The 23881-nt window shown below is 34.7% G+C and overlaps 1 protein-coding gene across 9 annotated transcripts in view; it reads right to left on the bottom strand.

The window, feature by feature from the left end:
* The window catches only part of ADGB (androglobin), a 79614-nt gene extending 55734 nt beyond the window's left edge, over positions 1 to 23880 (bottom strand). For 6 of the 9 annotated variants that reach the window (XM_039346858.1, XM_039346860.1, XM_039346859.1 and 3 more), the window contains exons 1-14: positions 23682 to 23880; positions 22620 to 22797; positions 21981 to 22043; positions 20663 to 20755; positions 19002 to 19073; positions 17382 to 17600; positions 15515 to 15654; positions 14405 to 14491; positions 13226 to 13425; positions 11340 to 11468; positions 9643 to 9737; positions 8679 to 8853; positions 6492 to 6582; positions 3479 to 3608 (exon numbers count right to left, since the gene is read on the bottom strand). In XM_039346858.1, the coding sequence (XP_039202792.1) occupies positions 3479 to 3608; positions 6492 to 6582; positions 8679 to 8853; positions 9643 to 9737; positions 11340 to 11468; positions 13226 to 13425; positions 14405 to 14491; positions 15515 to 15654; positions 17382 to 17600; positions 19002 to 19073; positions 20663 to 20755; positions 21981 to 22043; positions 22620 to 22797; positions 23682 to 23755 (1746 nt within the window). In that variant the 5' untranslated portion in view covers positions 23756 to 23880. Of the gene's footprint in view, positions 1 to 3478; positions 3609 to 6491; positions 6583 to 8678; positions 8854 to 9642; positions 9738 to 11339; positions 11469 to 13225; positions 13426 to 14404; positions 14492 to 15514; positions 15655 to 17381; positions 17601 to 17939; positions 18003 to 19001; positions 19074 to 20662; positions 20756 to 21980; positions 22044 to 22619; positions 22798 to 23681 lie in introns of those variants that run through there. The other 3 variants (XM_039346864.1, XM_039346861.1, XM_039346866.1) reach the window with 3 other exon arrangements.
* Position 23881: the final 1 nt, after the last annotated feature.

Raw genomic sequence — 23881 nt, 5'->3', positions numbered from 1 at the left:
TAACAATCTTGTTTTTTAATCACATTAATAATACCTAGGAGCTAGATTTCTTTTCTTTTCTTTTTTGTCCCTTCTCAGAAAATCCTTCAAAATCTTAACAGATCTCTTTTGTACAGATCTCTTTTATAAATCCAATATAGGAAAGTTATCCAAAGTACTCTTGTGGTTTGTTATTTGTAGGCTTTTTTAAATTATTAACACATCAATTGGTTTAATTTGTATATGCAGTTTTACATATTATCACCTGTGGTGGACATGTGTTAAAGCAAACAAATTTTGAACAAAAATACATACTTGGTTAGAAAAGATGTTAGGGAAACACATAGATTTTAAACCTGAATTTTTTAAATTAGGTTTATTAATTACAGAAAAATTTGATTAAAAATGTGTATATTTAACATTACATGTATTAACAGCAGCAAGAATTATATTTACTCAGCACTGGAAAAATGAAAAAAACACTATTGGATGAAGAGATAATCAAGAAAATATTGGACTGTGCTGAAATGGATAGACTTACATTGAGAATCAAAGAAAAAGAAGACACAGAATATTTTTCAAACACGGAACTTATTTTATCAATGGCTGGAAAAACGGGACAGAGTGGACAGTCAATTAAATATGAGCCAACAGTGTGCGGCAGCAGCAAAAAAAGCCAATGCATTCCTAAATTGCATTAAAAGAGGGATTCAATATCACTTGAGGTACTAATACCACTCTATAAAGCCTTAGTAAGATCACACCTAGAATACGGCAATCAATTTGGGTCTCTACATTATAAAAAAGATGTTGAGACTCTGGAGAGAATGCAGAGAAAAGCAACAAAGATGATTTGGGGACTGGAGACTAAAACATATGAAGAGTGGTTACAGGAACTGGGCATGGCTAGTCTAGTGAAGAGAAGGACCAGGGTGACATGATAGCAGTATTCCAATATTTAAGGGGCTGTCACACAGATGAGGGAGTCAACCTATTTTCCAAATCACCTGAAGGCCAGACAAGGAACAACAGATGGAAACTGATCAAGGAGAGGTTCAACCTGGAAATAAGGAGAAATTTCCTGACAGTGAGAACAATTAACCAATGGAACAGACTGCCTTCAGATATTGTTGGTGCTTCATCACTGGAGGCTTTTAAGAAGAGACTGGATTGCCATTTGTCAGAAATAGTGTAGAGACTCCTGCTTGGGCAGGGGGTTGGACTAGATGACCTACAAGGTCCCTTCCAACTCTGTTATTCTGTTCAACTATTGAATGGGACTGTCCATTCCAGAAGGAGTGAAAACACCATAACCCAATGCCACCAAATTTCAACTTTTATAAGAAGCCCATCTAAATGTGATAATTAATGGTAATAAAGGCTACTGACAGAAAAGACCAGGAAGAATCATCCCCAATCAAGTCTTAATTAAAGTTATCAACTACAACAATCATCCAGGGCCTAAAACAAACTGAAAGCTAGTCAGAGAAGCTATTTCTTCTAACTGTAATCTCACTGCTTTCTCAACAATATTTCCTAAAAGGAGAAAGTTAAAAACTCAGTGAAAATGGTCCAAAATAGACTGGAACCATAAAAAACTTTTTCATGAGGAATAAATTTCTTTGATTGTTACTTAAAATGTTATTTTCAGGACAACCAACATTACTCCTCCTTCCCTTTCTGAAACATTGACCCTCTCTCCAATCCAGTTGATCATGCCCAGTCAGCTTCCTGAAAGAGTCAGATGGGGTAAGGATATAGTTTACAAGGGGTGGAGCTAATATTGCCATAGAGTTTTATATCCACATTCTCATAACTAACTAATCAAAATTATTCCCAGATAATCTCTTAGGACCATGGTGGAGAACCTATGGCATGTGTGTCATAGGTGGCACACAGAGCCCTCTCTGTGGGCACATGCGCTGTTGCCCCAGTCCTAGGCCTTCAGCTGGGTTTTATAAAACCTTTTCGCTTTAGGCCTCTGCCGCTGTGTGCAAAAAAAAAGTTCAATCAATCAGTCAATTTCAACTTCTTGTGGGAGAAAAAAGATCTTGCAAAGTTGGAATTGATTGATTGAACTTTTTAGTTCCACCCAGTCTGCCGTTACCATCACAGCCACGCCCACTCAACAGGTCACATCGACCTAATTGGCCACACCCACCCGGCACCCGATGATACATAAGTGGGTTTTGGGTTGCAGTTTGGGCACTTGGTCTCTAAAAGGTTCGCCATCACTGTCTTAGGACTTTAGCTCAGTTACCTTTTTATAGTCTGCCCATGTGGAATGTAGACTAGATTATATCTGAACAACTGTATTAGTGAAATGTTAGTCAAATGTTGCACAAGTAGCCTCAGATGAGATCTTCTTGCCCTCATTCTTTATAAGGGAGGACTCAACCTGAATAGGGCCAACAGGTCAGCAGTAAGAACAGAAAAATTGATTGCTTGCTGCCTGTGTTGCCATGGTGTGTGAACTCAAGCATGAGGTCTCTTTGCGTTTTGTGAAATTTACTTTAGATCTTTCTCTTCCATTGCTCTATATGTCTCTTCAATTGTTTCATTCCTTGAAAATCCTTGATAAATCAAAAAGCAAACAAGGATTTAAAAACCAATCCCTGGTCCTTGCTCTGTTATAAGGTTTGTCTACGTATTCAGAGGAATTGACTCCAGATTGTAGGGGAAATCCCCAATGACTCATGAGAATTGATCTGGATCAATGAGGCGTTGGGGTCAACTATCTTAAGTAGATCCTTCCACTCTGTGGAGGTTGGCATGACTCATCTGAATATTGCCTTGTATTAGACTTTAGTTAAATATAAATGTATAAAGATATATAAAATAAACATAACATCTATTTATATAAATATAAAAATAAATATACATAGTGCTCTATATGGAGCTGCCTCTGAAAAAGTTGGAATTTTCAATTGGTGCAAAATATGGCTGTATCGGTAATACATAAATTGTGCTGGTACGGCACATGTAATACCACTACTCTGTGAGGTGCAATGGCTGCCAGTGTGTTTCTGAGTGCAATTCAAGATGCAGTTCATGGCTTAAGACCAGGAAAAACTGTCTTTTTCCAAGAGCTTCTACTCATCCAACAGATCCAACAGATTGGGCATGCTGCAGATCCCATCACCCAGAGTGTCAACTGGGGGGAACTAGAAGACAGGCTTTTAACCTCTGCCCTACGGAATATTCTCCACTTGGCGATTAGACCCTTCTTGGCCTTTTGCAAAGCTTTAAAAATTGGGCAATGTAACCAGGCCTGGGGCTCTAAATGTTTTAAGGGCCCCACAAGTTGGCTTTTACTATTAGTTGATTAATCATCATGACTGCTGTTTATAGTTATTTATTTTGTGGATGTTTTTATTGTTTTAAAATTTTAGAACTGTAAGCCACTCAGGTCACTTGATTGAATTGGGCAGCTATAGAAATTGGATCGATGGATAAATAAATAAATACTAAATAAATAAATAAATAATAAAAACTTGACCTGAGAGTTTTCTTCTAAACTGAGATTCGTATCTCCAGAACTGTCAAACACGCTTTCATCACTTTCGGTGACAGAAGGAAGGCTGGATGCTGGAAGAGATCCCTTTTTAAAAGTGGATGGTGGAAAGTGGCTAAGGAAATACAAATAAACATTTCTCTTAAAAATAAAAGCAAGCTAAATCCTCATCTTGTTTTGAATATTTTTATCTCCCTAATTTTGATACATGGATTAAATATATGTATTATCATTTCCAGATACCCTGAAATCTTTATTTCTCTATTGAATAGCTGCTTTGGAATATAGATCAAATATAAATCAAATAAATAAATATTTATGTACGCATCCTGGAAATTGCTTTCAAATTCTAGTCTACACACACACACACACACACACACACACACACACACACAACTTTCTCTGTGGCAACAGCTCTATATTTGTTAATTCCCCCTCCCCCATTCACTTAGCTCCTCATCTTAAACCAACCAAGATGTATATCCCACAATCAATTAAATGGTTTTGATTCAAGGTCTATAAACAAGGAAGATTTGAAGTGATATTTCTATTTATATATTATCTGGTCCATGGTACATAAAGTATAACAGAAGAATGTAGCACATAATATTAAAAGGCCTCCAAATATTAAAACATCCTGAATATAATTAACTGCAGAAATAATGTTCTACTCTGCTTCAAAAATATCCCTCAATCTCTGATATAATGTCAATCCAAGGGAAGTTTTGATATATGTCATGCTGTAGAGGACAGGAAGACCTGAAGGAACGTTGTCCATGGGGTCGCGATGGGTCGGACATGACTTCACAATTAACAACATGCTGTATTTCTTTCTTTCTGGAGATATTTTATTGAAAATCAATTATTTGTCAACTTTTAGCAACCACATAGTTTGACCTTTTCAGGATGGTATGTCCTCAACCTCGCCCTTCAAGTTTTTCAGAGCTTAACTGAGTCCATCCATTTGCTGTTGATCATCCTCTTCTTTCCTTTCCTTTCAGATTTCCCAGAATTAGAGCCTTCTCTTGACAGTTAGGTCTTTGTATAATACTATAATTTGAGCTTGATCACTTATACATCGAATGAGAGCTCTGGATTGATTTGTTTTATGATCTATTTGTTTTTTTGGCTTTCCATGGCATTCTCAAGAGTTTTCAACACCAACATTTAAAAGTGTTAATATTCTTTGAATTCCATTATCACAGGGAAAACCACTGCCTGATTAGTAGAGGTAGAACTCAATTTATGGACACAATTGAGCCCAAAATTTCTGGTGCTCAGTGAGACAGTTGCTAAGTGAATTTTGCTCCATTTTATGACCTTTCTTGCTACCGTTGTTAAGTGGATCACTGCAGTTGTTAAGTTAATAACACAGTTGTTAAATGAATCTGGCTTCCCCATTGACGTTGCTTGTTAGAAGGTTGCAAAAGGGGATCATGTGATCCCAAGACATTGCAACCATCATAAATATAAATCAGTTGCCAAGCATGTGAATTTTGATCACATGACCCATGGAGATGCTGCAATGTTCATAAGTGTGAAAAAGAGTCACAAGTCATTTTTTCAGTGCTGTTGTAACTATGAACAGTCACCAAATGAACTGTTGTAAGTCGAGGATTACCTGGACTGATCTTTGTAGGTATATACGTGTCACAGCATCCGGCTATCTGTTCCAAGGATTTCATTGCTATCCTATCAAGTATTAGTGTGTAGGATATTTCTTGACAGATGGTTTCTTTATTGTTGATAGTAAATCCTAAAAGGCAGAAGCTGTCTACTACTTAAATATTTTTGTCAATTCTAAGGTTAGTTGCTGTACCTGTTATCATTCATATGGTCTTCTTTAATCTTAGTCCTATTTTTCCACTGTGTTCCTTTACTTGGATTACTAGAGCCTGCAGATCATTTGTATTTTTCCAGGCAATATTGAAAAATATATTTTTAAAATGAGAAGCCCTGGTAGCATAGTGGTTAGAATGCAGTATTGCAGGTTAACTCTGTCCACAGCCTAGAGTTCAATCCTGATGGGCTCAAACTTGACTTAACCTTCCATGCTTCCAAGCTCGGTAAAATGAGGACTCAGATTGCTGGGCATAATATGCTAACGTTATAAACCACCAGAGAGTGCTCTAAAGTACCATGGGGCGGTATATAAGTCTATTACTATTGCTAAAAAATGAAAAATAATATTAATATGTAACAGAAATTTAAAAGTTCCATATATAGGAGCTGCTATAACAACATTCCTATTTTTTAAAAAGTATACTCATGATGTTTTGACAGCATTACGTTGCTATACTGAAAAAAACCTGAAAGATAACGTTGTTTCAACCACATTTCACTGTTTTGGAAACCTAGAAAATTTTACATCTCCACATAAGATTTTTTAAATTTAACTTGTACAATAATTTTTATATTTTTATAAAAATAAAATTACCCTGAAATATACCGTTTTCATTTCTCTACATCAGAGGTCCCCAACCTGTAGGCCACGGCCAGTAGTGGGCCGTGGCCTCCTGGCCACTGGGCCATGGGATAGGCTGGCCAGTGTGTGCATGTACACATCCCCACTCGCAAGAGTGCCATGGCTGCGGCACGTGAAAATGGGATGCTGCCATGCTGCACGAAAACAGGGCACTGTCACGCCTCTGGGGGAAAACAGAATGCCACCACTGTGCTGTAGGTGCAAAAATGGATGGTGCTGTGTCATGCAAGAATGGGGCAGGGCTAGCAAGCATCACGCAAGCACTAGCCCCGCCCCATTTGTATCACATTCATGCTCGTGGCTCTGTGTGTGCACGTGCACACATGCACATGTAAAATGCTTCCATTTCCCTTTACCTCCAGTCTGCCAACCAAGAAAGGCTGGTGACCTCTGCTCTACATTATTCCCATATTTTTCAATGGTGTACTATAATTAAAATAATTTTAATTGTATTTATTGCCACCAGACAATATTGAATTACATTCAGTGAAGCCCATTGATTGATCTACTTACGTGTCTCTTGGTATAGGTATAGCAGGAACTTTGAAGTTCAGAAAAGGACTAGCAAGCTCAATAAATTGTTCGGGTTTTTTAATTACAATTTCTGAAAAGAAACAACAACCACTGAAATGCAAGAAATAAACATCCTGTACAAAGACAACAGACTCAGACTCAGACCAGGTAAGAAATAGTTTCTTTAAATTCATTACAACTGTAACATATAATGAGCATACTGCAAAACATTGTAACATGTCCTCTTCAGTCTATTGTTCACGTTTAGTCTTTTGATAGGTAATTTCAAGACTCTAGATATTTGCTATATGACTGTTATCTTTAAACTTCGTTACATTGGATAATCTTTCAAACAGTCACTAAGCAAAATGTTGTAAGTTGAGGACTACCTTTATAACATGGGACTAGTGAAGTTAGAGCAGGCTGTGTAAACTTACAGATTCAAGTAGAAAGTTGTTACATAAGGACATACTATATTGCATAACATTTACAGATTCAAGCCAAAGTTCATAAACCTGCTTATAAGGTTGAAGTTTTCTTTCAACACACTTGAACAGGTTAATCTATATAGAATCATCCAATCTTCAAAATTCATTTTTGATGGTGGAAAAAAGACTTCAAGTGCAGAAGGACTTACCTGTCCACTCATTTTAGGAAACCCATTCCATTAACAGGAGCATCTAACTGAACACCATCTGTCATGACTGATTCCAATTAACAATGCAGCAGTTCTGTTCAGAACTAAATGCAATTTTTAAACTGCTTTCAAGGACAAAGTAGACAAATTGGAATATTTGTAGAAATTCCATAATTAGATTTTTTCCATCAGAGCCTTTATCATAATACTATACATTATTACTTGAAGTCCATTAATTTTTCTTTCTCTGTACATTACCTAACACACACATATGAAATATATTTCAAATAGATTTACTATGTGAATCACACATAAGGGAGCAATCATGCAAAGTCAAATGCTTCTCACTTTTGCATGCTTATGTATTATATCAGTACTGTTCTTGTGAACAATTTTGTAACCTTCCACATATTTATACTGTGTTGCATATAATGGAATAAGAACGGCAATGTGGATAAAAAGAACTTAATAATTTGGTTGTCCATCCTCTTCCAAACTTGTAGAAACAAACTCAAGGTTATTGATTGATTAATGTTTTCTTTCCATTTCCCTTTCTGCTCCGCAGCCTGCCATATAAAGGGATCACAAAAATGCAAATACAAAAATATTTTCTCCTGAACTGCATGTTACTAGAAAAAGACAGGGGGAGATATGTTATTTATACGTCTTGAAATAAGCATTCTATTATTATTTATCTTGACCTCAGGGTCAGGCCATAGATTCCTAGTGGCCCTAGCCTTTGGTTGCTGCTTCTGAATGCCAGATTGGTATGTACAAAATCTGCCCTTGCCCATAATTTGATTATAGAAGATAGCACTGACTTGGTGTGCATAACTGAAACCTGGATGGCCTGGAAGGTGGTGGGGATGGGTGTTTCATCCTAGAAAGATTTTCACCTGGTTTCCAGGCTTTGTATCACCATGATCCCAGAGGAAAAAGGGATGATGCTGTCTATTATCCTGTGCAAACCATTGAGGGTTTTTAGAGGATCTACTCCATGGATAGTCAGTTGTGAGACCCTCTGGCTGAATAGAGCCCATGCAAACAGAACTGAGGCTACTGTCCTCCCTGTAGCCTAGCATCATCCCTATTTGAGCTGATGGATTCCATGGTTAGATAGATGCTAGAGTTCCTAAGGCTGATGGCTCTTGGGGACATTAACCTGCCACCTGTGACATTGAATCCAGGGTAACTCAGGAGTTCATGGCCTCCATGGCAATCATGACACTCCAAATAACAAAGAGTCCAACATATATGGCAGAGGGGGGGCAGGTAGCACATGATAGATCTGGTTTTTTAGAACAATTGATCTGGCATTGGAGAACATTATATGAAACATATAGAATGGTTTTAAATCAGTATTACATCCCTAAAGCAGCAATCAAAATACATTTTTCATTTTCACAAACAACCATTTTGATTCTCAAAAGGAAAACTTGGTGAAACCATGAGATAAAAAACAATACTATATATCTGGATTTATTCTTTTATTAGAATTAGATTAAATTAGATTGGATTAGAAATAAAACTTAAAGGCTGAAATGACACACCTTGGGGTTCATCTGTCACAATTGTTTCCTTTTTCTGGCGTATAAGTTTCCACCGAGGTACAGGTGGTGGTTTTGGTGAAGCCACTAAGGGACCTGACCTTGTTCTAGTTATCAGTGCAGGATGGCTATAGATGTGGGAAAGACCATATTGTCGTAACTTTTCAGAAGAATCAGCCTGCGATATAATAAAAGCAGCTTGATTATTTACAAAATGCAGAGATATATTCTCAGGAAATGTTTTAATGTTGACTCTGTTATAAGACTCAGTAGAATGAGTAAAAACTTGTGCTAAGATTTAAATTGAAGCAAGGAAACATCTTATTAATATTAATAGAATAACAGAATAACGGAGTTGGAAGGGACCTTGGAGGTCTTCTAGTCCAGGCATGTCAAACTGCCGGCCCATGGGCTGGATGCATCATGCTGAAACCGCACCCACCCCATTGCCAGCAATGGGGGAAAAGTCCCGATACGTCGTGCGACATCACGTGACATTGCAAGTTTGACATGCCTGTTCTAGTCAAACCTCTTGCTCAAGCAGGAGACTCTGTACCATTTTAGACAAGCAGTTGTCAAATCTCTTCTTAAAAACCTCCAGTGACTTCTCCACAATTTGAGAGGCTGCTACAAAGAAGAAGAGGGTTAACCTATTTTCCAAAGCACCAGAAGGCAAGACGAGAAACAATGGATGGAAACTAAACAAGGAGAAAAGCAAGCTTGAACTAAGGAGACAGTGAGAACAATTAACCAGAAGTTGTGGGTTCTCCATCACTGGAGGCTTTTAAGTAGAGACGGGACAGTCATTTGTCTGAAATGCTGTAGGGTCTCCTGTTTAAACTGAGGGGGGTGGGGTGTTGGACTAGAAGACCTTCACGGTCTCTTCCAACTCTGTTATTTTGTTATCTATTATAGTTATTATTATTAATTTATTCTTAAAAGGAAGAGTATATACATAAATCCTTACCATTTTCTCTAATATGAAGATCTTTTTTTCAGGTACATAAAGAGGCATGTAGCAAGCATATACCACCAACTGCGGCTGCAATGGTGTTGCAGAACCTACAAAGAACCCATTGAATCTATTAAACAGTATAAAAGAACAGAAATAAAGTTGTAGGTGATAACATAATATGAACTGATAATATCCCATGTTAAACATGGTGCTATAAATGCAAGAATGAGATTTGAGAAATGGGATATGTTTCAATTAGGTAACTTATTCTGAAAAATATCAAGGAAGCTAGTTCAAAATAAGTAGTTTTAAAGTCTAAATAATAATTGGTTACATTTAAATTGTTTCTATTTTATTCAAAGAGAGCTACAATTAGAAATATTTGATGTAATTGACTAATGTAACTACCTAAAATCAACACATTATTTGGGGTTTTAAAAATTAAATATGTACATATTAAACATGTATATATTTGTTGTGTGTAATTTTTGGTTTACTTTTTGTCAAATTTCTATTAAATTGTATTTTATGAATAACTGAAAATTATTGGCTATTTACAACACTTAGTACCATTGATTTTCTTCATAATCTTCTAAGCGGGTCAAAGCTGAAGAGCAGAGAAAAGTGACACAAAGAGAGCAACAAATAACCAACAACTTTAATCACAACAAGCAGAGCAAGACCATGCTGAGGAGACAACTTAGCTAAGTAGGAGCAAGACTGAATGGAAAATAAATCTCCAGTGTTAAAAGAGGAGACGGCTTACAGAATCCAAACAGGGATTTCCTCATAGACGTTCACCATAAGAATAGCATGTCAATCAGTAATTAATTGTATTGTATTTGTATTCATTGTTTTAATCAGTAATTAACTGTATTTATAGTTTTAAAAGTTCTTCAGAACATCATGTAAAATGAAATCTGGGTCAATATCAGATTGACTAGTGTTGAAACCAACTGTGTGAAGTACCTTTGTTCAACTTTTGACATTCATTTCTCTGAAATTTTTTTTGTAGACTCACTGAAGTGAGGAAAAATATTTCAGTTCCTTATCAACCTTGAGCCATTTACCACAGTTTATTGTGCCTTTTTTGTAGCCTACGGTCTCTGTAAAGCTGACAGAAAGAATTTTGCCCCTTAAAAATCTTCCAAACTCTCCCAAAATGCAAAAAACAAACACCTGCCATGCTTTAGGATGAGGAGGACAGGAAATAGGCTAGCAGTCTGACTGATTCTGCAGTGATGTACAGAAAGCAGTGCATCTCACAGAATCTCACTAATGATGTCATTGTTGTGACTGATAATATGGAGAGAGAATCTTCATATTATATTCTTGTGACAGAATTCTTTATATTATATCCTTGTGATATAAACAAATAACAAATAAATAAATGCATGTTATTAGTAGGGTGTTATCTTTGTTAATTTTTGCTAACCTTCTCCTTCTGAGAAGGAGCCAGTAACCAAAGCTTGTAACCATGAATATGAGCTAAAAGTATGAAGAACAAATAATGGTCAGATAACCTGTTACTGATCTGACCCTGACACATAAAGTAAGAAAGATTTTATCTTACACTTATAGAGATTTGGAATTAGAGCTCAGATTTCAATTATAAATACTTCTGCTAATTTATGAGCTCATATACTTTACAATCTCAATAAAGTTTTCGTGGCCAATGCACATATATCTAAGAAGTTTTATAATCTTACCATCAAGAAATATCTGAAGAGAACTTTGATAGTCAGCAGACATTCGTGTAGAATGAGAAGCTGGCTTAAGTTTATCCTTTTCACCATCTTTGCTTCTTTTCTTTCCAACTTCTTTTTGATCTGACTTTTCTTAAAAAAAAATAAAAAATCAGTAGACTAACAAATACTACTGTACTTTGCCCCAGATTATAAAGCAGATCTTGTCTCAAACAATAGATAGTACTGAAGACTCTCAGCTCCCAAAAATTCTGTTTCTATTTCCGATAAGCCAAGGGTTAAGGACACACAGGGAATCCTCATCTTATGATTATAATAGTGCCCAAAATTTTTGCCCTAAATCATGATGGTCATAAATTCAGGGTCCCAAATGACCAGATCTGATTTTATGACTTTTTTTGTAGCAGTTAAGTGAATGCTGTGGTCATTAAGCAAATCCCTATATTCCTATGGACATTTTATACCGGAAACTGGTTTCCAAGTGCCTGAAAGGCAGTCATGTGACCATGGAGATATATGCAGCTATTGAAATCTGTAGCTGGATTTGTAAGTAGCTTTGGGGAAGTCTGTCATAGTTCTGAATGATTGCTAAACAATTGGTTGTTAAGTGAGGACTACCTTACCTAAGGTAGTCCTCACCTAAGACCACAGTTGAGTCCAAAATTTCTTGTTAAGTGAGTTTTACCCCATTTTATGACCTTCTTACCATAGCTGTTAAGTGAATCACTACAATTATTAAGTTAACAACATGATTGTTAAGTGAATCTGATTTCCCCATTGACTTTGCATGTCAGAAGATCACAAGAGGTGATCACATGATCCCAGGACATAGCAACTGTCATAAATATGAACTGGTCGCTAACCTCCAAATTTTGATCATGTGACCATGGGGAATGTTGCCACAGTCATAAGTATGAAAAACGGTCATAAGTCACTTTTTTCAATGCAGTTGTAACAGTCACTAAATGAATGATTATAAGTTGAGGACTACCTGTAAAAGAAGATTCTAGCAATTAGAATGTTAATAAAACTTTGCTGATCGATTTTCTATACCCTACCCAAATATATCACAGAGAGACCTAGAGATAGTAAATGAGAGAGAAAAATGAAGGAAAAAGTTATATTTCAAGTACCAAGTCTCAGTCCTTCAATGTTTTAAAAATAATAACTAAAAATAATTTGGAATGACCATCAAATTGGAAGCAACTGAAGATGATGTACCTGCAAAATCCCTTATTTTAAAGAAATGTCTTCAATCAAAAATTTTACTCCCTGTATTCTAAACATTTTTCAAAGAGAACTCTATACTGTTGCAGTAATACTCTTCAGCTGTGATTCAACTGAATTCAATTGGGGATGATAACTTTGTCTACTCTTGGAAAGAGCATAGCTGGTAGTTTCCATGACTTTTACACATACATATATGCCTATCTTTAATGTAGCTAGAAACAAGAATGAGCTTTTTTTTCTCCAGAGCTAAATGTGTGTGTTATACTATAACAAAATATTATATTATTGATCTTAAATGGAAAAGAAAATAATAATACAATACAAAAGGACAGGAAGGCAACAGCTAGGATGGCAAACAACAAAGATGAGATTTGTTTGGGCATCAAAATATTTTATATAATGTTTTGGGCAATATATTGGAAAGGCTGGCATATGTATACTTGCTGGCATTTTTGGAAAACACTGATTATCCTGAGCTTTTGCAATCTGATTCAGATTTGATCTCGGGACAGAACTGGCCATGGTAATCCTGATAAATAATTTGGGGAAAGATTAGTGTAATTCTGTTGTACCTGTTTTATCTCTCGACAGTATAACCTTGTTATTCTTCTGGTACTCTTTCATTGTGTGTCTGATAGTGTGGACAATTTAAAACATACCTTTCCCAGCTTTCTCAGCTTTTTCTGGTTTTTCTTGTTGTTTAACAATAGGCGTAGTATCATTTTTTATGTCAGATGCTTTCAAATCCTTTTTTGCATCTTGAAGTGACTGTCTGGATTCAGGAAGTGATTCTTCTGGTAACTTAAATTCTGGCACAATGTCTCTTATGAATTCCCAAAGTTTATCCAAATATCCAGATCTTTAAAAATAATAAATACAATATATATTTGAAATAATGCCTATTGTTAATTTACTACAAATATATGGATCTTTTTGAGCTTGGGGAATCTGATAACCTGTTTTTAAATACGGAAAAAAGAAAAGCATTATACTTAGCTAAAAATTAAGAAAATGATCAAGTTAGCAGAACTGATTAAAATTCAGATATATGTAAAATGAGCAATACATACAATAAAATATAGTTTCTACATATTACAGACAACTACAGAATTAATTTCAAATTGATTCCATTTACCAAAAGGTTTAATTTTTAAATAATCATTTTTTAAAAGTCACCTTTATCTTATATATGAAATATTATATAAACAGCAATAGTAATAGTTTTAGATTAAATTCCAAAGAAAGCAAGATACTGTGGAGGACTGGATCCAGTCAATCATACTCAGAATAATTTGACAACAATAACTCTTCTCTAACTTTTAGCAACTCATATTACAATTTTTAAAATACGAGGAACTTATGTTTAAAACATGGACTTTTATGTAAGTTGTCTTTGTTCTCATTCATTCATTCCTTTTATATAGTCACCGATCTGCCATGTGACAGTATTAAAACACTCACAATATAAAAATAAGATAAAATAAAAGAGTAAAACACACTGTCCGGGGCATAAAACACAGACCGATTATAATTACAATGGACTCATACACCTGGACCTATGCCTGGGGAAAGAACCTAGTTTTAAAGGCCTTCTAAAGTCTCATCTGACTCTTGGAGATGAGCATGGTTCCCAAGCTGCTGCAACAGAGAAAGAAAGTCCCCTGAGTCCTTTAAAATGATAGTATTTAATTGATGAGACTCAGAACATGCCAACCCTATCAAAACTTGTGGGATCAAGGCATTTTTACCCAAAGGCCTGATGATCCAAGTACAAAATAATTACAGAGTACAGCACATGCAATAATTAAAAAGTATACATTAGAAAAAATAGAACTTACTGGAGAGGAATAATTTCTGGTATCCATCCAGTAAGTGCATGCAGAACTGTAAATTCTCCTAGTTCCCTTTTTCCAACTTCATTTATACTATGAACAATAAAAGATGTGACAATTAACATAGGAATGCTCTATTCTGTCTGTATCTCTTCATGTTCTGTGACAACCCCAATTTTCCATATTTCATATATAATCTTTTAACCCCAGAAAATTTACAACCAACAAAAATTTATTTCTTCCGTACTGTAGTTACAAAAACTTAAATGTCTATGTTAAATCTTTTAACATAGCACACATTTATATTGCTGAACAACTTAGATTCTCATAGGTCTTAATAAATCAGAATAGAAAAAAGAACCGAAAACATTAATCTTAAAATTTAAGATTAAATCTTAGACATAGATGCGGTTGCAATAATAATAATAATAATAATAATAATAATAATAATAATAATAATAAAATTGGGAGATGAGCTAATCTATCAATTTTAGCAAAACAACAGATTCAAATTGTTTTGGGCACATAGGTTGTACTTCAGAAATGCATGGAAAAATATGCTAGTATGTTTGCTTTTTTTCAAAGTAAGCATACAGCCACCACCCTGACAATGTGGAATCAAAATATTACAGCTATAGCACCTATTTTTTCATTGCTGCCTTTTACTTTGTATGGTTCCTACTGTTTTACATAGTTGTTATATAACTATAACGGTTAGCATAGATCAAGTTACGCAGTTATAACTTTAACTTGCACTAGTATTGTTTTAGTACTCTTCTGTTTAATAAACATGCCATTTCTTCTAAACAGAAGGTTTGAAATTTAAACTGCACCTGGATTTACATAAATAGATCCATTTCTTACATTGCAAAAAATTTAGTACTAGTATTTCGAGGGGTGCTCCAAATATGTTTGAGTAATGGAATAAAAAAATTGAAAAGTTCCCCCAAGACTGATGTTTTTGTAGTAATATATTTTATTGAAGCTGGGAAGCTTCCAAGGTTTAACAAAAGGTTCAAGAAGATAATTAGTTGATAAATTCAGAGCAAACAAGCATCCTCTCTATATTAGGTTCTGACTTTGCTTCTTTTTTTATCTCAAAATAGGAAAACATACTCATTATTTGCTAATTTAATGATGGCTTTGGATAATATCAGTGGCCAAAGTTCAATTTCACATGTTGTGGTTGGAAGCAGCATGAAATTGTCTTCGCTGAAAGGTATACTGTCATCCACAATGATCTTTCTCCAACATCCCTAGAAAAAATGAAAATCAAGTATTATGGGGTAGTAATGAGAAAGAGACTCATTACAAAAATATGCGTGACCTTCTCAAAGGTTGACACTCATTATAATTTCACTAGATAGAAAGAACAACATGAAAATTCAGTGAAATCCAGGTATAAAACAGATGTACAATACAGCTAGTAATTTAAAAATCATCTGCAGAAGGGTACTGATGAGTTATCCCCAACTGGCCACATTCATGTGTCTTTTACCATGGCAAAAATATGCTTTTATGCTTTTTTATATCACTAACCAGCACATTCTCTTGTTATAAAGCATAACAAACAAATTGTTTGCCATCATTTTTTATGACAACTGAAATATAGTGACAGTGTGGATATCAGCATCCCTTATCAATATGGATTAATTTGACTGAGCATAGGAAAGAAAATGATGGACGACTAAAGATGACTGTTTGGGTACTTGTATATGTGCTAGAAGGAAGTATATAGAAAATGACCAAGAGTGCCCAATGCGACTTGTGAACGTTATTCAACTAGCTTAGTGCTGGCTTTTTTCACAACCTTACTGGTATTCTAATAATTGTCACTTTCTGCTTAGCCTCTCCCATATTTCTTGCCAATAAGATACTTTTTTTACAACAAAATTATCTCCACAAATTATACTATTGAATCTGTATTCAATGTATTCATGCATTGCCACATGTTAAATAAGCTTTTCTCAATTAAGGTTCCAGAGAAGAGATCATGATTAAAAAAAGTAACCAGCATTTTTTGAACATATTTAGGGCTTGTAGTGGTAGAAACTTTTATGCATCATGACTCACATGGCTTGCTTCTTTGCTATTGTTCTATACGTTATAAAACATGAATTGTGTGAGAATGGAATTATATTGTGAAGTTTTTGTAATTTTGTGAAAAATAGCTACAGATATAACAATTGTTTATGAAGGGGTTCCCCAAGATTAAACATTATTTCAATGGTTTCTCCAGGACAAAAAAAGGTTGAGAAATGGTACGTTACACAGAGTTGGTATTTCCCTAAGCCAAATGTAGTACAATAAAATAGCATAAGAAAAATATGTGGTCATTTGAAAACCTTTAATAGGACTAAAATAAGGAGGCTCTATGTGGAAGGTTATTTCAAGAGACTCTATGATTTTATACTGAAAATATCTGTGATACTTTTTCTTATTGATTGTGCTACTTCTATCTTTCTGATTACAGGAATATATGAGAATAGACTACTGGACTACTTATGATTTTCTGAAACATGTAACTGTATTATGGCTCTGATGCATTATAGCAAACACTGCAAAGTAGGGGTGTGTAAAACATTCAGAAGGGAAGAATACTTCTTGCCTTTTCAAACTGACAGAACAGATGTGCCATGAGTTTGAAGTGCACTTTTAAATGCATGTATTTAAGGTTGACTGTAAAGTGATCAAAGTAAAACAATCATATGTAAAATATATATAGTATATCTAGACTTTATTCACTTTGGATTATATGAATGTGTAATAATATAAAGACTTTGTGCATTAAATTCAGCTCTTATGCAATAAAAGATACTCAGTAGGATATACAATAATAGTTAAACAGTAGTGTAATTTCTTAATTGCAGTCGCTATTCCCAATTGTTCCTTTTCTATGAATAATTAAATAAGCAATAGAATTCCTTAACAAACTGTAGAAAAAACTAATATATAATATACACATACCTAAATGATCACTTACCATCCAGAAGAGTTTTACCACATATTTTCCATAGCTATTATACAATGGCATATGACCTTTGATTGCTTTGCATAATGAGTAGATATGTTCCCATGGCTTCCACAATACTGGAGCTACTGGGGGTATTTCATTAGCATTAGTTTTAGCTTCCACACTTAAAGCAGTTGTATTGTGCAACCTCCAAACTGCATATATTTCACTTATTATCCATCTCATCAACTGAAGCGAGATGTGGAGAGGATGTAGAGAAAATAAGAAAAGTTAGCTAAGCTCTGGCATTCAAATTCTTTCCATAAATAAATGGAAGTGGACTAACCATTCTGATACATTCTATATATTCCGGCAATACTGCTGACCTGGATAGCTCCTACAGCTTTTGTAAAGCTATGTATAGTCATCTAGAGTGCAAATGTTGGAATCCCACAGAAAAATGGCCCTGAGAGCGAAAAAATATACAGGGTTCCACTTACCCTCTGATCCCTAAATTTGGGGGATAATAACAAATGAAAATCCAATCCTGGAATTTGTTAATTAAATATTTAAACAAATCACAGTTACCTAATTCTGGACACTAATGAAAATCGTCGTTTCCTTAAAATTGGAAATAAATGTTGATAATCCCTATATGGAAGAGGAGAAGATACTATTAACTAATAGAGGTTGAATGAAAACCATAGCTTTAAACATAATGTTCACTGAATTTCATAACAAGCAGCTCTGATATGCAGAATAAAGTGTTTAATGATATTCATTTCTAGTTCCTAGTAAGGTTACCTCGATAGAAATCATATCACACATTCTCAATTTAGTGAAGTATTGATTTTGAGGGACATTTGTGAGCTGTACTTATACATAAATATGTAATTTTATTCTTTATGACTATGATCTTAAATGAGTTGTGCTTATTTTATAATTAATTGTTAGATATAGATTATAGATACAGCATAAGAAACATAAGCTCTACTGAGTGATTTGGTTTTATCTAAACATACAGAATAGGTAGATTTGACTATTTTTGGTTATGTCATTTCCACATGTCTTATGCAGAAGTCTGATTTGTCCTATTATTTGCCCAATAATTTTGAAAGATTTCCAAATAAAAATGAATGTATTTAATGAAGTTTCTCTCTGCAAAAGCACACAAAATTATGAATCCAGTAATTTACTTAAAAATGTGAAATGAACAAACTGCTAGAACATCTCTATTCTAAACTGTTTCAATTTTCTAATGAAAACATAACATTTTAACTAAATAACTCTAAACTGACTTTTCATAAAATTACACTATATATGCCATCACCCACAATTAATGAAAATTGCGCAGTTGGGGAGATGGGCAGCATTTAAATAAAATAAATAAATAAATAAATGCTCATTTATACTGTTCTCAAGTAATGAGCCAACATTTTGCTGTCTGATATGGGGTCTAATCCCATCTTTGTCTTGCTCTGCATGGTCGTATTTTAGTAAATCAGTTCACTGTGTTGCATGACAGGTTTTGATACTTCTTGTTTTTTTCAGATCAAAGTCACTTTCATACTTTTGCAACAACAAATATTTATTTCATCCAAATACACATTCAATGTATGTTATTTCTTATAAAGGATGATTATTCCATACCTCACTGCCCATTAAATGTTCGTTTGGTGAAAAAAGATCAAACCAATTTTCATTTTTTACTACCACAGGAACCTAAAAGTAATGAGAAATTTAATTATTCTATTAACATATACATGAATTGTTAATAATATTAGAATGAAAATCCATATATTTCATGGATCAAAGCTATATATATCAAAGTATATCTCAAAAGATGTACACTGATTAAGAAAGTATGCTGAGCAATATACACTGTGTTCGTAACAAATCAGGTATCCAGAATACTGTTAATATGAAATGGTCAAAAAACGTATGAAGAGGTAATGTCTTCCATGGTGACATATTCTGTTTTTCTCTTTATACATATATTTGAGGAAAACTTGAAAACCCTTCAGAATCTCTGAATAAATATGACTATAGGACAAATATAAAAACTATTGGATGAATAGAAATTCCAAATTCTTGAAATCTGATTTAGGTAATTCTGGCCAAATTCTTGAAATCTGATTTAGACAATTGTGTGCCTTTAAACTTTCATTGAAAAAAAAAAAGAATACTTTTTTCCCTCAAGCAGAAAGGTTATCAGACAGCTGTAACATTATTTTTCCAAAGTAAATATTGAAATGGTGTAAGTACAGAGGCAGCAAACACTATTTTTCAAAATAAGAATAATACAGAGAGTCCTCAATTTATAACAACCACTGAGACCAGAATTTCTTTTGCTAAGCAAGGAAGTTATCAAATGAGTTGCATCCAATTTTACAATCTTTTTTTCCATGATTGTTAAGCAAATCACTGCAGTTGTTATGTGAATCATGTGGTTGTTAAATGAATCTGGTTTCCCCCATTGACTTTGCTTCTCAGAAGTTGGCTGAAAAAGTTGCAAATGGTGATCCTAGAACCCAGGGATGCTGCAATCATTGTAAATAAATGTCAGTTGCCAAGCGCCTAAATTTTGATCAAGGAACCATGGGGATGCTGTGACAGTCATAAGTACGAGGACCATTTACAAGTCACTTTTTTCCATGCTGCTATAATTTTGAACGGTTGCTAAACTAATGGTTGTAATTCAAGGACTACTTGTATATTTATGTTATTTAGTTTTAAACAGTAAATTAAACATGGACTATATGGAATTATATAGTTAACCCTTTTTCTCTCCATCAATGCAAGGCCAGCTCAAAGGCTGAGGGCTATTTTATTAAAAAAAAAAATTAAATTCTGGTAAATGTATATATTTCAAATACAAAATTATCTTTTCTGCTACTATGTATGTACTATGTACTATGTAGGCATAATATATAATTTTTCATATATATAGACAACTTCCAAATTTTGGGAATATAATGTTATATTTACATCTTTGAATCTTATTTCCTTCCAAGATCTGGACCCAGCATTTATCTATCTAATAGCTAACAATATAATTAAATGGGCATGCCTAAATCATATGTGCAAAAAAATAAGACAAACCTTTTGTAAAAACCTGTTGAAGAGCTCAGTGTGAGCTTTTAAATTATAAGAAACCCATTTCACATTTCTAGAAATCATTGGTTTTGCAATAAAAGGATACTCCGATTCTTTTTTCTATATTATTGTGCATTCTCCAAGTTAAAAAATAAACCTTTTAAAAAAGAAAATCAAAATTTTAAATAGATAACTGGAAATTAGGTGCATCTTACCTTATTTGTTAAAATTTCTTGAGGCCTTTTCCAGAAACTCACTTTCAATGAAGAGGGAAGTTCAAGTTTTCCTTCTGGATCTTCAAAGACATGCTTTGTGCAACATTAATTGAAACAAACATTAGTTGAATTTTTATTTAATCATATCTAGACCTTACTAAATGAACTTAGTGGTACTTTGATGTTATCCGTTCAGTCAAATCCAACTGCTAATTTAATGAACTGATCTGAGTTAATCTAAGTATTCTTATATTTAAAGCAAATCCTAACAGCTGACTCTTTAATGCCGAATTGGTAAAATTTCTATGATTCTGAGTAATGTAAGTAATGTCACCAGAGGAAATAGCCCCAAAATTTTGCATCTATTTCTTTTTGGCCTATGGGTGGGAGTTTAAAATAAAATGTAAAACTATTCTCTGTGGAAAGATTTTTTTTTCTAATTATGCCAATTAGAAAATGTTGGCGATTATTTCCTGAATTGCGATGTGATTATTTTTTATAACCATGTCTAATATATTATAACAATTACAAGTCTTAAATAGAGACATCTTCATTGTCCACTATAGTATTTACTCTGTATACACATTGGGCAGGTTGATAACAGACAAAACAGCTTCTTTACCATCTACCAGCCCTCTGCCACCATTCTCATTTTTAATAACAGGATATATGGAATAAATGAGAAGTCAATTCAGAAACCATAAATCTTAAATTTATTGTAGAGGGTCTGCATTTAGCCTTTTGCTGGAATTGGGTATGTCTAGTTTAATGAAGAGAAGGACGAGGGGGGACATGATAGCAGTGTCCAATATCTCAGGGGCTGCCACAAAGAAGAGGGAGTCAAGCTATTTTCCAAAGCACCTGAAGGCAGGACAAGAAGCAATGGATGGAAACTAACCAAGGAGAGAAGCAACCTAGAACTAAGGAGAAACTTCCTGACAGTTAGAACAATTAAACAGTGGAATAACCTGCCTCCAGAAGCGGTGAATGCTCCAACACCGGAAGTTTTTAAGAAGAAACTGGACAGCCATTTGTCCAAAATGGTATAGGGTTACCTGCCTGAGCAGGGGGTTCGACTTGATGACCTCCAAGGTCCCTTCCAACTATTATTATTATTATTATTATTAGTGTTTCTCACCACTATCACTTGACAACTCTCCATTGCAAAGGACAAGGAAGATATTGACAGAGAAATTTCTAGGTTGCAACTCCACCAGTCTAGCAAGCTTCACAGAGGGAAACCCAACTATAATGCTAAAAAAAGCAACAGAGAGTCTAAAGGGTGTGCTAAAGGAGCATTCTGCTGTTCTTCACTTACTGTTTGTTCACTTATAAAACAAAAAGACAAACAACTGCCCCTGATCAAATTCCAAATTCTCTCCTGAAATATTAGAAGCAGATTCAGATCTGCGTGTCAAAACTATGACACACTGAAACAAGTGCAGCAATCAAAATACATAACCAATCAAATAACAGTCATGAAATACACATATGCACAGGCAAAGCATTGGTAAAGTTGAGTCATAGATGCTGACCGACATGTGGAAAACTTACTACAAGTTAATACAAGTCTTCTCCCCATATTTTCAAACTCAAAATAAAAGGCAGAAACATCATTCCCCAATGCCATGCTCTCCTCCCACGAGTTATGATGAAGCTGAATATTTTTATAACTCAAATATTAGCTAGCTCAATTAGCCAACAAACAGATCATTGGTGATTTAAGCACTTGGATTTAAGCACTGCACCCAGTGATTAAAGTGTCAAAAAAAACCCCACAAACCCACAGTAACCTTTCCCTCCACAATTCTTCTCATGTATCACATATGGGATGCAAACTTTCCAGATTGGCACCCAACTAAGCTTCAAAGTTCAATAGGTAAGAAAAATGCAAGAAGAATAAATTTCTATATATTGATGAATTAGAAAAAAAGAGATAAGTTTATAGGAAAAGTACCAGAATAGGGCTTCTTCCAGATTTATCTTTTTCCTTTCCACCTTTTCCAGCATCCCACTTTTCTACATTGATGTCTGCTTCACTCCATTCTGGCCAGATAGGAAATCTTCCTTTCTTTGACTCAGGTGAAGTACCTTGAGGATTTACACTAGAAGCTGATCCCGAAAGAAACCAGAGGCTGAAATATAATACAAATATGAAAAGTTTACTATATTCTTCTAACATGCTATTTTCTTCTTACATGGCAAATATTTTCATATTTGTTTTCAATTTTTGAAAAGCTCCTAAGTACAAATGGTTACTTAGTAAAATTGAAACTAACCAGAAAAATGGGAATATTGTTAATTTATACTTCACTTCAGCAATCTGCATATTTGATGACAGACAAAATGTGCTTCCTGAAATCATGCGATTATATTGTGTTTCATTATTAGATTGAAATTCCTGATATCTTTTAATTTATCCATGAGAAAGCCCCACAAATTAATCAGTAAAGGCTGAGTACAAATGAAGCGGTATTTGATTACACAGACATTGGGTTGGAAAATGAAACTGAGTTGCACAAAAGTGAAGCAAAAAAACTTTTTGTGTTTCAATTTGATAAAAGTAGCAGAGTAGCATACTGTTGTATAAAAATTAAGTCTGCATCACTGCATTCTCAGATTAAAGTACTATATTTGGATCCATAAATTAGCTTGCACTTACTCTTTGCCAAAATAATAAAGCAGCTGCAATGTGTCATTTATTGTTATCCCTTCTCTATGGAACCCAGGGCAACATACATGGTTTGTTTATACTCTCCCAATCGTTACAACTCCAGGCACTCTTGACAACTTAAAACAGTCTACACTTAAGCCCAGATCACATTCAGACATTCTTATCATTATTCCGCACGATCGGAGGTAACTGACAACCCGCTTTATTTCAAAGGGAGGAGTATCCCAAGGACTGGGAGGAGGAGTCCACCTAGGTGTGACACCAGCCTCGTCTTGCCAGCGGAAAGCGGGGCAGAGAGGAAAAGATTAAGAAAAAAGCGCTTCCAGCGAAAAGGGCAGGTCTTACTCTTTCGTGGGCACATTTGACTGGAGAACATTGTTGGATTTCACCGCCTCCTTCTTTTTGCCGAACTTCGACATGGTTGGACCCTCTCGGCCAAGATCGTCTCCCTCACTGCCTCAAGCGTCTGCTACTTGGTTGCTAGGAGACGCCCTCGGCTGCTTCTTGTGCGTTACACCGGAAGAAAGTGACACGAAACAACACCT

Source organism: Crotalus tigris, unplaced genomic scaffold, assembly GCF_016545835.1.
Source record: "Crotalus tigris isolate CLP2741 ecotype Arizona unplaced genomic scaffold, ASM1654583v1 scf7180000018030.5226217, whole genome shotgun sequence".
NCBI lineage: Eukaryota > Metazoa > Chordata > Lepidosauria > Squamata > Viperidae > Crotalus > Crotalus tigris.
Note: the sequence above shows the minus strand (reverse complement) of the source record. Positions and strands in the feature narration are given on the sequence as shown.